Here is a 14,439-nt window from a genome sequence, read left to right on the forward strand (position 1 = left end):
TCCTAGCCCTTGAGACACAGTCTCTCCAAGTTGCCTAGGCTGGTCTAGAACTTGGGATCCTACTGCTTTGTCCTCCCGAGTTGCAGGGATTACAGGCATGAGTCGCTGCCCCCGCCTTCTTTTCTTTTAGTAATAATAATACGTGTTAAATGCAAGTAACACAGTCATGTGTCACTTAACAAGAGAGACATTCTGAAAACTGAGTTATTACGTGAGTCTGTCATTATGCCAGCATCAGCGTGTACACGGTACAGGTTGATCACTGATACAGCCCCTCAATGCAATTGGAAGCCACGGTAAACGTGAGATGCATGAGAGCTCTTCGGGCAAAACATGGCATACTGTTTTACAGTAAACTTTTTTTTTAAAAAAATAAGTAGAAGGAATACACTCTAAAATAACAATTAAAAGTATAGTATATGGGCTGGGGATATAGCTCAGTTGGTAGAGTGCTTGCCTTGCATGCACAAGGTCTTGGGTTCAATCCCCAGCACCACAGGGAAAAAAAAAAGTATGATATAGTAAATATGTAAACCAGTAATGTATTTGTCATTATCAGGTAGTACATACTGCACAGACTTGTATATGCTACACTCTTTACATGCATAGGTTTGTTTACACCAGCATTGCCACAAATACATGAGGAACGCAGTATGCACAACATTGTGATAACTTGGCATCGAAACTAGGCAACGGGAATTTGCAACTCCATAATAATCCTGAGACCACTGTCTAATATGTTCCAACATTGACTGACAGGTCACTTGGCATATGACCACTTGAATGAATTTTTACTGACAAAGATTCAAAATGTGTCTTCTCACCATCCTTCTGGTCCCCTCCAGTCCCAGAGCCAATGCTGTGGATCTTACCAGACGTTTGTCTTTAAGTTTCACCCATTTGCACCCAGAACCATATAAAGCAAGATTCTAATTGGTAATGTGAGGGTTGGCGAGAGGATTCGCAGGTCCCCTTCCAGCTTTGACATTTTCTACCCTGGAGTGTGGCTTTTCCCACTCTTCCTAAAGAACAAACCTTCATAGGATCACCCTAAAATTACAGGGGTGGAGGAAGAAAAATGAAAGAAAGGAGAACAGTGTCAGTGTCAACAACAGGTGATTATGAATATTCTTCCTGCCTCTGAGGTTCAAATGTTTCATAGTGAGAATTATGAATTTTCATGAATGTTACTTTGATAATAAGGAAATTCCTATGCAGTATCATTGCCAAGATCAGGCAGAGAAGGAGGCTGTGAGTTGTCCATCCTGAGACCAAGGTGAGCCAGGCTCTGGACTAAACTCTAGGTGAATGGGTGAATAAGAGTTCTCTTCATGGAAACTGGTAAAACAGGGCACAAAACACTCCCGCCTACTGAAGAGGGTCACAGAAGTAAGATTTAGAGCTTTGACAGCCCACAATCCTGACTTTACAGAAATATGGTCTCCCAGGACTGGACTGTCTATCTAAAATGACATCCCCGTGTCATGGTTGATGCTGGTATGCTTATTAGCACGGGCTAGGTTATGCTCTACTAATGAACTCAACAGAGTTGAGTTAGACCCAACAGACCCAACAGCTTAGCCCAGCGAAGGCCACACCACTGTCTCACATTCCCAGCTCAGGCTGTCTGGGAGATTCTGCTCATTGCTTCACAGATTCAGGCTAATGAAGGTCCCACCCTGTCTGCAAGGCAGAAAGGGAAGTAAAGACTTACCTGGTGGCTCTTAAAGGGTTCTGTACCTATGAGACATAAATTGCTTTGATCTCAATTTAGACACCAGAGCAAGCCACATGGTATGTATGTCCTACTGCCAGGGAAGAAGAGAAATGTAACCTAACCATGTGCCCAGAAGATAGTGGATATCCGAGAACAGCCCTAAAGGAGCAGACAGTGTGGCTACCATGGGACTGTAGGTGCCCCAGGAGACAAGACCATAGGGACTCCTCTTCACTCCTCTTATAGGGAGAAATATCCCCCCACCCCACCCTGTGGCCCAGACCGGGACCAAGTCCTTGAGCCCTCTGGGGAGGTCAGGCTGCAGCAGGGTAGGAAGGCTCAGGGGCAAATACTTCAGAAAACCACCAAGGTCTTGTGTGCACCTGGAAAAGGCACACTGAGGGCAGCATTGGCCATAATTGGCTTCCTGAATTTTCATGGCCCTTGGGGTGAGTCGTCCTAGGCCCATAAACTCAGAACATCAGAGTCGGGCGTGTCCCCAGGAGCCTGGCTGCTCCAGTGTGGTCCCAGTATCGAGGCATCAGCACACCGTCCCCTGGGAGCTCCTGAGACACAGCCAGTCTCAGGCCCCACCCCAAACTACTGAATTAGAATCTACATTTTACAAGATCCTCAAGAGATGTGTGGGCACATTGCAATTTGAGGAGCACTTCCCTAGAACGCACTGAGGCCAGCATTTTCATTTCACAAATGAGGAGCTGACACCCAGAGGAGAGGAGGCCGGCCCAAAGTCACACAGCTGGTTCCAATCCTGACTCAACCACTTGCCAGTGGCTTTGAGTAAGTCACTTAAATATTCACTGATTCTCAGTTCCCTCTTTGGTGTTAAAGTGTGCCAAAACCACCTCCTAGTGCTTATGTGGGCTTCAAATAAGACAGCAATTAGAGTATGTGCTTAATAAACATTAGCTAGTACTATGGCCCTAGCTCACTGTACTAAGGCCTCCCCTCCCCTCCCTCCCAGTTTCTTTCAGGGTCAGGTATACCGCAGTACAAGGACAAGACCTGACCCAGCTGCCTACGTGCACATCCTGCTCTGCCACTGGACCTCAAGCTAGTTTCTGAATTATTCTTTGGTTCCTGTTTTACTTTGATTAAACCTGCCCCATAGGATTAGTGTGAGGATCAAATGAATTAAATTATTTCAGGCCTTTGAACAGTGTGGCAGAGTAAACCCATGAGATGATGGTCTAACGTTTCCAAAATTTCCAAATGAAGGAGGCAAGGATGGGGGACTAGTGGCCCAGGCAGGTCTTTCCCAGGGGAAGCTGCTTCTGCTTTGCTGGGTCTAGGTATTACAAGTCCCCAGGACCTACTCCCTGCTTTCTTTTCTTTCCTTTAATGCTGGGGATGGAACCCAGGAACTCATGCCTGAAAGACAAGTGCTATACCCCTGAGCTACATCCACAGCACCCCAAGTCCCCTCTTTCTTCCTCAGCTGATGAGGAACCACTGAAAGGCCAGGGAATGTTGGTGCAGACTCAAGCAGGAGGGGAGCTGTCTGCCAGTCTCTGAAGGACCATCACAAAGGAAAGGAATTGCACCTATTCTGGATGCCTCTAAGGGACAGAAACAGGAATGTGTTAATTAGGCTTTCAATACCAAAATACCTGAAAAGAACAAGTTAGAGGACAAAAAGTTTACTTTGATTCAGAGTTTCAGAGGTTCAGTCTATGGTTGGCCAACTCCATTGCTCGGTGCCCAAGAGCGCAGTGGAGAGAAACAGAGAAAGAAAGGGGAAGGGGTCAGAGGGAAGATGAGCCCTTCCAGGGCACAACCCACTGACCCACCTACTCAAGCCAGGCCCCACCTTCCTACAATTACAGTTAGTCCATTCAAACTAGGGCGGACTTATTAGGTTATAGTTCTCATAATCTCATTATTTCATCTCTGAACATTCTTGCATTAAGACGGAAGCTTTGGGGGGGGTGCCTCATAGTCACACCATAACAAGGAAGTTCCAGGAAGTCTTCTCAAATCATTGAAAAGCGTTCAGAGGCACCTCCAGGGGGGCACTAAGATGAGCAGCTCAGGGTTGCCCTAGGAGGCCCCAGTTATAGGGTGAAGGTCTCCCAGGCTGTGGAGCAGGGCTAGTCCATATAACCCCAGGCCTGACTGGTCTTGAGTATCAGAATCACCTGAGGAGCTTTTCAAATACAGATTCCCAGTCACCACCCAGGCCAACCTGATCAGAATCTCGAGGCGCAGGGCTGAGAATCCATTTTAAAAGCCTCTCCCTCAATGAGCCTCATATTAAGGGGGTGGGTTTGAAGGCTGGGCCAGGGGATGAGTGAGAGGGAGCCAGAACCATACAGCAGTGATCTGGAAAGTTCCTCCCTGATCAGCTGACCACCGCCACCTTCACTGAAAGCAAATCTTGGGACCTGGCCTTCCTGGGTTTCTGCCCCTCCCAAAAAAGTTGCTAGGCGCTAGATTCGGGGATCACCCATACATCTAATAACAGATCTATCCCCACCCTTCCTTCAACTCTGTCTTTACCCTGCAGTCTGGCTCTGTCTGCGATCCTTGTCCCTCCTCAGCCTCTCAGTGACCCAAAGAGATTGCTAAGGGTCTTAGAGGAAGTGGCTGGCTGAGCCTGCCTGGTATCAGGAGGAGCCACTCTTTCTCACCACACCCTAAAAGCCCAGGGCCACTTCTGTGCTGGGCTCCCACCATGCATTCACCTGGGGGCGCCCCGGACGGACTCTGCTCAAAGCGCAGAAAGCGGAAAGGAAATACCTGAATGGACATAAAGATCCTTGCTCACCCTCTTCCTTGGTCAATCCCACGGGTTGGGGCACCACCTGGCGCTTTTAGCGCACAAATCCGCCCAGGGAGAAGCTAGCATGGGGGTTACAGGCGTAAGCTGTGTCGCAGGAGCAAGGGTCCTAGGGACCCGCGGAGAGAGGAAGAGGGTATGGCGGCGCAGAAGGGGCGCTCCTGCCTTTTGCCCTGACCTCACAGCACCACCTTGTGTCTCCTAGCACGGTGCCTGCGATTCCAGGCCCTCTCCGCGAGGGCGCACCCGTCTCCGGGCGCCTCCCGCCCTGTCCTGTGGGCGTTTCCCCGCCTGTCTCGCAGCCCCCTGCTTTTATTTCCCAAGAAGTGTGTGCCGACCGCGGCTCTTTCTTTGGCGCGGCTTGCCCAGGACGACTTGTGATCCCGCAGCGGGAAGACCCTAGTAGCAGGGCTGGGAGCTCGGTGCAGTGCTGGGGTGCAGGGAGGAGCGCCCGCGCGGCCGGCAGAGGGCAGCCTGTCTCCGGCTTTGGGCCCCAAAGGCTCCCTCCTAGCCGTTTCGTGGGTCGCTCCCCAAACAGGAGGACCTACTTGTATTTGTGGAACCATCCATTCTCCTCCCTACATAAACCTCCCCCAGCATCTCCCCGGAGGACATACCCTGTGCTGGATAGAGGGGTTACCAAGGTGAGGGAGACCTTGATCCTACCTGGGGAGCTAACTGTCAGTGCCCACACCGACCAGCCATCTCCTGTGATCTCTGGCACTTTCACCTGGAGCCTTGCCTTTCCCACTACTGCACCATCGATGGATCCTATACAAATATAGGTCCCCTTCTGGGTGCTGAGGGTTTTCAAGGCCACTGTTGGATGGGTCATCTGAATACTAAGCAGAGGAGGCCTTGTTAAAGCGTCTGCTTTTGGTTTTGAAAATTCAGTGTGGACACATTTCCCAAAAGGGCTGAAGTAAAAAATCCAGCAGAAAAGCATCACATAGTTATCTGTAAAACAGGAGAACATTACAACCCTCCAGAGAAGCCTATTTCCAAAGAGTCTGGCCTTTTGTGGGAAGTGGCTGTGGGGACCTGAACAGTGCAAGTTTACAGAAGTAAACTTTCGAGCTTTGACACGAAGTTACCTCTGGCTGAGTTCCCTCTCACATTGGAGCTTACCAACTGGAGGGATGTTCTGGGCACACTTTGGGGACCTAGCTGGGCCTCTCTAATGCCCAACTTCATGCAGTTCCTATACCCAGATGTGGCAGTGGAGGCCAAATGGCACAAGGCGGTGACACCCTGTTGATTGTGTTACTCCACGTAGTATGGTTCTGTTAGAACTAATAGTGAAAAAGCAAGTTTTTCTTAGAAAAAGCAGGAAGGAATGGTCTTTGATTCATTCCCACAAGCCTCCTGCTAATTGTGATGGCTCCAATACAGTTCCCTCCTAGTTCCCAGAGTGTGGTGCACAGACACACAGTCACAGGATCGGGACACCAGAGTTTTGTTCTAAACAGCTTTATTAACCAGATAAGAAATCAGCTTGAATACAGCCTGTGCTGCAGACAGTGTCGTCCTTTCAGTCACTGGGAGCAGCAGGGTCCGGCCCCTCCCCCTTCTTTCTGCTGTTCCTGACCTGGGGTCCTGGAAGGGATGGGTGATGTGGCCAGAGAAGAATCCCTGGAGAAGGGTGGTGTGGAAGGGGCAGGTCTTGGGTTGGGGGAGGCCCTGAGGCCTGGAAACAGAAGGACAGGGTGTTGGATACAGGCTGAGGATGTGTCTGCCTCCCTTCAATCAGATGAACAACCAGGCCTGGTGACAGCAGAGGGCTAGCCTGTGCTGTGCTGGGATGGGGAGGAGCTGCCCACTGCATCCTTAGGATCCATGAATAGGGCCAGATCTAGCTGCCCTGATATTTGGACCACTGGCTCCTGCGAATGTGTGTTGGAAGTGTTTCTCTAGGAACCCCCCGCCCCACATGGAACAGGGAACTAGAAGCCTAAGGTGTTCTGACTTTGGGGTCCTTGGATCTAGGTTGTTACCCTCCAGTCCCAGGTGGGAGGACTCCAGTTCCACAGAGACTCACAGGCAAGAGGCCTAGAGAACTGAGTCGTTCCTTTTTGTGGCCATGACCCTGCCTGCATGCCTCTTTGCCTCCCCGTAGTGACTCCCTGAGCTGGGACTCCTCAGACTTATTCTGAGAAACACCAAGAAGCCCACCCTCTTTCCCAAAGAGAATCTCTGAGTCCAATAAACCACAGCCTTCCCCCTCTCCATCTTGGTCCTGTTTCCCTCTCCCTCCTGGCCTGTTGCTGCTGCTTAGGGCACCAACACGTGGCCCAGGTGTCTTGGCCAGTGAGGATGGATGCTCAGCCTAAGAGGTTAAGAACAGGTCTGTGGAGAGAGGTGTAGGGAGACAAGGCCTGGTCCCACACAGACTATAAAGACAGACATCTCCTACTGGTGATGGTGTGAGATGCCAGGCAGGGGTAGCTCCTTAGTGGGGCGGGAGCTCAGGCAAGACCCCCAACCAAAGGGAGCCAGAGGCCCAAGTTCAAGTCATTAGTGATGTGCGGCTAGGCTGGGTGAGAAAGAATCCTGGAGGTCCCCAAGGCTGCTGGGAAGGGGATGGCAATGAGAAGCTCAGGAGTGGGCAGGGTGTGGCAGGCAGTGGTGGCCTCACTCGGAGTGGACCAAGGCCCCAGCTCCTTGTCCAAAGCCAAAGCCCTTGGGCCCGAAGTTTTTAGCATAGCATCCTGCAGAGAAAGAAGAAGGATGAGGACATGCTCCTTCCCCCAAGCAGACCCTCCTGCCACCCCTGGGGACTGACCTCTGCAAAAAGAAAGTCCATCAGTGCCCTTCACCTTTACTGTACCTCCAATCTCAACATGAGGAGGTTCTAGACACCACTCTATACCCATTTCCCTTACCATTTAAAGGAGAAAAGGAGCATTATCTGCTTGGAGCCCTGGGCAGGGAGTGAGGGTCCCAGGCTGTAGGCCTGTCCTTGCCTTAATATTCCACCTGACTCTGGCCAAGTCGCTTTCTCTACTGTCTCCCTCGGGTTGTTTCCCCCTCTGATGCTCTGACTTTTGGATTTCAAGGCCAGGAGTTAGTTCACACTCAGCAATAGCATAACTGCAGGGTCTCCCCACTCCTCAGGCCTCCCGCTACTCAACTGGAAATGAAACTACCCACCTTTGCAGTATATCTCACCATCCTTGTCGGCCAGGGTGGTTGACTCCAGCCCTTTGCCACACTTGGCACATCGGAAGCAGGACTTATGCCAAGACTAGGTAAAGAAGAAAACTGTTAATGCTGCCACCAGTGACTTGGCTGCCCTAGCCCCAGCCCATCCCCTTCACACAAGACAGTGAAAGGCACCTTCCTGTCGCCTGCTAGGCTAGGGCTGCTGTCAGACAGCAGGTGGGAGCTTTCCAACACACCACCTCATGGCGCCTTCAATAGTGTGTTGCAATAAAGTATCACAATGATTCTGTGGTTAGTGGCACCATCTACACCACAAAAGGGGGGTGAAGGGGTGAAATTATCAGCCGGGTAGCTGCTGCCCCCAGAGGTGGGGTCAAACAACCTTTGTCCACATCCATTCCGCCTGCAGATCAGTGGTGTGAGCAAAGGCTCCAGATGCCTCTTGGAACAGCCACTAGTTGAACAGCCTCCCGAATGTCCTCCTCTGGAGACCTCCCTGCCTATCACAGAATGGATGTGAGGACTTGATATTTAAACATCCAGTGTCTAGCCACAGAGCAGGCATTGCCCTGCCTCGAAAATTCTAGAACTCATTGCCTCATTTGTCCAAAGGCAATTTTTCCTCCTGGAAAATGGCATGGCCTCTCCCTCATCAGACAGCTGTCAGCACTAAATAACTTCATCAGTGTCCAGAGCCTGACAGAGGCTGGAACACAGCAGATCCCAGGCCAGGGCTGTCTGTATTACTTTGAAAGGAGAATGGGTCTGTGAAATGCATTCCACGGAGCAGGAACAAGCCAGAGGAATGCAGTTTCTCCAGGGGCCACAGAAGGCCCTTTGTGGTTCTGAGAGGTGTCCTAAGGTAGTACAGGGCAAACAACCTCCCAGGGAAGGGGCAGGGCCTCCGTCTGTGCACAGCAACCACCCCTGCCCCACACAGCCAGACTCCTGGGCGGCAGCCGGCTCCCATTAGCAACAGCTGAGCAGCCTCAGAGGCTGATGTGTGGACAGCTCTGCTAAACCCAGGAAAAGCAAGGGGCTGGCGGCAGCCAGACAGGAGAGAACAATGCCTTTTAAGGGCAGAGACTTCCGCAGCACAGCCACTCGGTGCCCAGACTGGAGGGTGAAAAAGGAAGATGTCCTCTCAGACTTCCTGGCTGCTGAACCTCACTCACTCCTACCTCCTGGGACTGCAGTGGGGTTCAAGGAGCTGAAGTGGGGGGACATAGGTCTCCGTCCTCCCCTTGGGGCCCTCTGCAACCTCAACAGTCCCCAGCCTTTGTTTCCTCCTCTGTAAGGCAGAGGCCTGCCTCAGCTTCCCAGCTGGAGGAGACTGGATGGCACCTAGCCTCCGTCACCCTCCCATGTTCCAACCACCCCCCAAAACTAAGCTCAATCTATTTGTTCATTCATACCACACCTGAAAGTACTCCTGCTCCTTGATATTTCTTTCCTCATCCAGGCAAAGAAAAGAGGGGGTTTATCCCTGCCTGTTCCTCTTGAATGCAAAAATCTTTTATCCTACGGCTTAGTACAACTTTAACTTTCCTTAGAATCTAAGTGACAGGAATATTAATTCATAGGTTTTTTTTTTTTCTTTTTGTACAGGGATTGAACCCAGAGGCACTTAGCCACTGAGCCACATCTCCAGCTCTTTTAATGTTTTATAGAGATAGGGTCTCACTGAGTTTCTTAAGGCCATGCTGAGCTGCTGAGGCGAGCTTTGAACTTGCAATTCTTCTGCCTCAGCCTCCCAAGCTGCTGGGACCACAGGCATGAGCCACTGTGCCTGTGCTTGGCTCTTAGGTACTTTTCTGGGGGGAGGTGGGGGTACCAGAAATTGAACTCAGGGGCACTGGACCACTGAGCCACATTCTCAGCCCTATTTTGTATTTTATTTAGATACAAGGTCTCACTGAGTTGCTTATCGCCCCACTGTTGCTGAGGTTGGCTTCAAACTTGCAATCCTCCTGCCTCAGCCTCCCAAGCTGCTGGGATTACAGGCATGCACCACCAGGCCCAGCGTTTTAAGGATTTTTTGATAAGTTTCCATTCTCATAGTGGGACGAAACAAGAAAAATCCAACTTAAAAGTAAAAGTAATGTCTCCTGTTTTCATATCTTTTAATCAATGCAGGAATCTTCATTTTGACTTCATAACAATCGCAAAACGTAAATAATAATAATAATAATAATAGCTGACCTGTATTGAGCAACATTCCAGGCACTATGCTGTACCCTTTTCTTTTAAAGATAGGAATAATAATTTCCATCTTCAATGGTAATTGTGAGGGTTGAGAGCCTGCTACGGTCTAGACTTGGCATAAGTGTTAGTTCCCCAGTCCCTTCCTCTTGGCCCCCTTACTCAAAGTCAAAAGGCCGTGAAACCAAGACCAAACCCAGAAGAGCTGGAGGTGGGCTGTAGGCCCAGCTGGTCCATCAGCATGCTGTGTGATCTTGGCCAAGTCACTCCTCCCAGGCTTCATGTGACAATCCAGAAATCCACTCTGGCCACACAGTTTAGAGATTCCTTGTCTGTGGTTTTCCGACTATTAGTCTAGACTGCCTATCCCCAGGGCATGAATTCCCCTTGCCCACTACAGCCAGAGTGAGGGATAAGATCAGCAAAGTTTGAACAGTAGGCCCCTAAGGAGATTCCTACTATGCACTGTGGCTGGGGGCTACAGTTAGAATCTCATGGAGGAAGGGCAAGCAATTACAAACAGCTTCCCAGGAGATTCTGATAGGATCTGAACCTTGAAAAATCTCCACCCTGGGGGTATATGGGTGGGTTTCTGGGAGTACATACCCATGAAACAGAACATAAATTTTTGGATGGTTCTTTTGTATTTTTTCCTTTCTTTTTTTTTAATTTAGAGATAGGATCTCAATGAGTTTCTTAGGGCCTCACTAAGTTGCTGAGGCTGGCTTTGAACTCGTGACCCTCCTGCCTCAGCCTCCCAAGCCTGGGATTTACAAGCATGCGCCACAGCGCCCAACTTTGGCCAAGATCACACAGTATGTTGATGGACCAGCTGGGCCTACAGCCCATCTCCAGCTCTTCTGGGTTTGGTCTTTGGGTGGTTTCTGACACTTTGAAAATCACAAATCCTTTTGAAAATCTGATGACAGTTATGGATCTTCTTCCCAGAGACACATTCCCACAAATCTTCGCATGTACTTTTAGGGGGCTTGCAGGACCTCTGAAATTCAGCCATGTACTCCTAGATACTGTGGTCCTCAACTCCAGAGTACAGATTGATCTCTGCAACTCCCTGTAAATTATTAATAGACACCCACCAATGCTGGGAATGTTGCTGTGCGTGGATGATGTGAGCTCATTGGAGTCTGGGACAAGCAACCCACAGGGACAAAGGTTATTCCTAAAAGGGAAGGGGTTTAAAGGCCAGGGCTCAGGCTGCCCTGAGCAGAGCTAGGGTCACCACTTGCAAAGTTCTAGAATCCTTATTTCAGGAAGGTTGTCTCCTGCCCCTCTCAAGGTGCCCAGCAGTCGCCTTACCTTCCCGGCACCAATCACCTTCTCCGCTGCATAGACTGCCTGGCTGCATCGGGGACAGCGCTCAGAGCCTCCAATCTTCTGGGCAAACTTGGAGGCATTAGGGTTGGTGGTAGGTCTGTGGCCAGGAGCTCTGCATGGAGATGGACAAGAAGGGATATGACACACTGATAAATACAGGCAGGGCTGGCCCTGCAGGGCAGGACTCACCCTCCCATCATGACAGGGCAGGAGCAGCTCTCCCAGCAGAAGTTACAAGAGCTAGGGCCACCGGGGGCCTCTAGTGTCATTTCCCATGATACATAGGGACAAACCAAGGCTCAGCACAATGTTATTTTTATGGAGACATCAAACTTCCCTTGGTCACCCAGTTAAAACCCTGGAATCACTTCACACCTCATTTGCTAAGAGTCACCCTCTTCTGCCCCTCATTTCTGCAGTTGGTCTATCATCAGATACTTTCCAGAGGAAATCTGCTGAAAAGTCATTCCTGTTGGGTCAGTGATCTTGGCTGAAATGCAGTAACTCATTCATCATTTCCACCCATCCCCTTGGAGCTGAGGAACTAGCCAGGCCTGCTGCCAACAGCCATGTTCGCCAGCAGCTTGGAGGCCAGGGAGTTTTTAGGGTGAAAGTAGGGACCCCATGACACCCTGTGGCATTTCCAAGGCAAGACATGATTTCTCCTCAGCAAGAGATATGGCTGGGCCAAGCAAGGCTGGTTGGCTGTGTGCTGCTCAAATCCCTGGTCTGGCTCAGACACTTGCAGGGGACCCCCAATGAGGAAATTGGACTAAGGAATTCTTGGGGACCTTCCCAGCTCTGATGCTTATAAAAATATAGCATGCAGGGAGGACCCGGGCCTAGTGCATTCCAAGCTGGGTTCCCAGCAGCTCCAGTAGCCTGCTCTATGACTCCCTTTGAAATAAATGGCTCTCTGAGCCTTCCACTGTTTAACCAACTGTGGTTGAAAACATGCCCAATACCAGGGCAGGGAGAGAAACTCGAGACAAAGTGGGAGAAGATCTCGTACTCACTCCTCATGCTTGATGCCCAGGGACTCCCCCTTGTCGGTGCTCAGCGTGCCTGCGCCCTGCCCATAGCCGTAGCCTTTTGGCCCATACTTCTTGCCGTAGCAGGACTTGCAGTAGATCTCCTCCCCATGCACGGCCACAGTGGTGCTGTCCAGATTCTTCTTGCAGACCACTGTGAGGGGAGCACAGGAATGGTGAGTCACAGCTGGAGTGAGCAGCTTGCTCCGTGCAGCCCTCTGCAGTTGAAGTCTTCTGGACACTTTGGGGGGTTTTGTTATTTTTTGATACTTGGATTGAACCCAGAGGTGCTTTGCCACTGAGCTTCATCCCCAGTCTTTTTATTTATTTATTTATTTTGGTACAGGGATTGAATCCAAGGGTACTTAACCACTGAGCCACATTCCCAGCACCCCTCTTTTTTTAAATACTTTTTTTTTAGTTGTGGGTGGACACAATACCTTTATTTTATTATTTTTATGTGGTGCTGAGGATCAAACCCAGGGCCTCACACATGCTAGACGAGTGCTCTACCGCTGAGCCCCAACCCCAGCCCCCAGCCCTTTTTTTATATTTTTATTTTGAGACAGGGTCTCCGTGAGTTGCTGAGGCTGGCTTTGAACTCACGATCCTCCTGCCTCAGTCTCTGGAGTAGCTGGGATTACAGGCATGTGCCACTGTATCTGGTGACAGTTTGCATACAAATTATCCTGACCTTTCAGGAATGACATGGGTGGCATGGGGTGGCCAATGACTGGAGGACAGAGGGATGGGATCTACGTGTATGACTCTAGGTGGCCATGTCCCCCACCTCCAAGAATCTGTGGGTGTCTCCCTTGGTCCTCTGTACCCTTGAAACTCCCCGGGCTATGATGCACCCCACAGTTCAGAAGCAACAGCCTATGCTGACTCCAGACCACACCATGCCAAGGGAAGTTCTTCACTCTGCCCTTAACAGAGACCACGTGGCCCAACAGGAGAGAAGAATAAAGAAAGGAAGGAGGAAGGGCAGGGTTTTCCTGCCTGCAACCATGGAATTCCAAGGAGACAGTCTGCCCGTGCTGGTGGGAGTGAGGGGTGTGGGGGTACAACTGGGGAGAGGGGTGCAGGTGAAGGGATATGCCCTGAAGAAAAGCCCAACGTGGTGGGCTTTGAAATGCCACGTAGGCCATACTAATCACAACAGCACTGAAGTTTCCAGTCTCAGAAATAACAGGGAGATGTGAGGCTGGGCACTGGGAAGACTGTCCTGACTCCTGCGGTGAGAGAGATTGGAATGGGGCCACCTGGATGAGCTTCCTACATCCTCCATCCCGGTGGATCTCACAGGTGAGTTGTGCAAGCTATCAAGCGTAAAAAGGTAGAGAGCCTGGAGTCAAATCCCAGCCCTCTCCCTTTCCAGCTGTGTGGCTTGCTTTTCTAGCCTCATTTGGAAGTGCACATAACTTCTGCCCCAAAAGGTAGTTGTGAGAATCAAATGAGATCTTATATGTGACACACTTAGCACAATACCCTGCACACAATAGGTACATAATATAAGTTGGCTACTCTGATGAGCATTACATAAAGTTGGCCCCATAGGGAGACAGAGACGGGGAGGGGCAGGTCTGGGCCTCAAGAGATCATATGCTTCTAACTTCTAGCTACTTCCCTCATGAGGCTCAACTTCACCCTATTTCTTTAGGTCTCATCCTGGAAGCCTAATTTGGTTTTACGTAGTTCTTAAATTTTGGAGTTCAGTGTGCCCAAATGAACTGCAACCTCAAACACTCCCTCTGGAGCTAGAAGCCACCACTGACAAGCCACGCCTCTCACCTCCCTCTGAGAAGGCTCCCAGCAACTTGCTCTCTCTTGCCTTTAAAGGGTCCAGAGCCCTCCACCAGCTCCCCCCACCTCTCTCTCTCTCTCAGCTCCAGATTGGAGACTTCAGACTAAATAAGGACCCTCTTGTCCTGCCCTCCAGATCTCCACCTCATTCCAGCACTCTGGGCCACCCAAATATGGAACCTCCCCACCACCTCCCCTGGGGCTTGGCTCCTGAGGAAGGCCAGGGAACAACAGGCCAAAGGCTCCAACATTCCCTTCTAGGGCGGAAGTCAGGAATTGGCCTGGAATTGTTTCCTGTAAGACCTAAATTGAACTGGGAATTCCAAGACCAGAGAGGGAAGGCACAAAGCAGAGATAAGACTGGTTGGGGAGAGATGGCCAGCAGG

At 50.5% G+C, this 14,439-nt stretch overlaps 1 protein-coding gene across 3 annotated transcripts in view; it reads right to left on the reverse strand.

Moving 5' to 3' along the window:
- Nucleotides 1–5,971: 5,971 nt before the first annotated feature.
- Nucleotides 5,972–14,439, reverse strand: part of Csrp1 (cysteine and glycine rich protein 1) — a 21,342-nt gene continuing 12,874 nt past the window's right edge. For all 3 annotated transcript variants that reach the window (XM_015483822.2, XM_048809661.1, XM_048809660.1), the window contains exons 3-6: nucleotides 12,233–12,401; nucleotides 11,199–11,328; nucleotides 7,668–7,761; nucleotides 5,972–7,225 (exon numbers count right to left, since the gene is read on the reverse strand). In XM_015483822.2, coding sequence (XP_015339308.1) covers nucleotides 7,149–7,225; nucleotides 7,668–7,761; nucleotides 11,199–11,328; nucleotides 12,233–12,401 — 470 coding nt within the window. In that variant the 3' untranslated portion in view covers nucleotides 5,972–7,148. The remainder of the gene's footprint in view (nucleotides 7,226–7,667; nucleotides 7,762–11,198; nucleotides 11,329–12,232; nucleotides 12,402–14,439) is intronic.

The sequence above is a fragment of the Marmota marmota genome, unplaced genomic scaffold (assembly GCF_001458135.2).
Source record: "Marmota marmota marmota unplaced genomic scaffold, marMar, whole genome shotgun sequence".
In the NCBI taxonomy this organism is placed as follows: domain Eukaryota; kingdom Metazoa; phylum Chordata; class Mammalia; order Rodentia; family Sciuridae; genus Marmota; species Marmota marmota.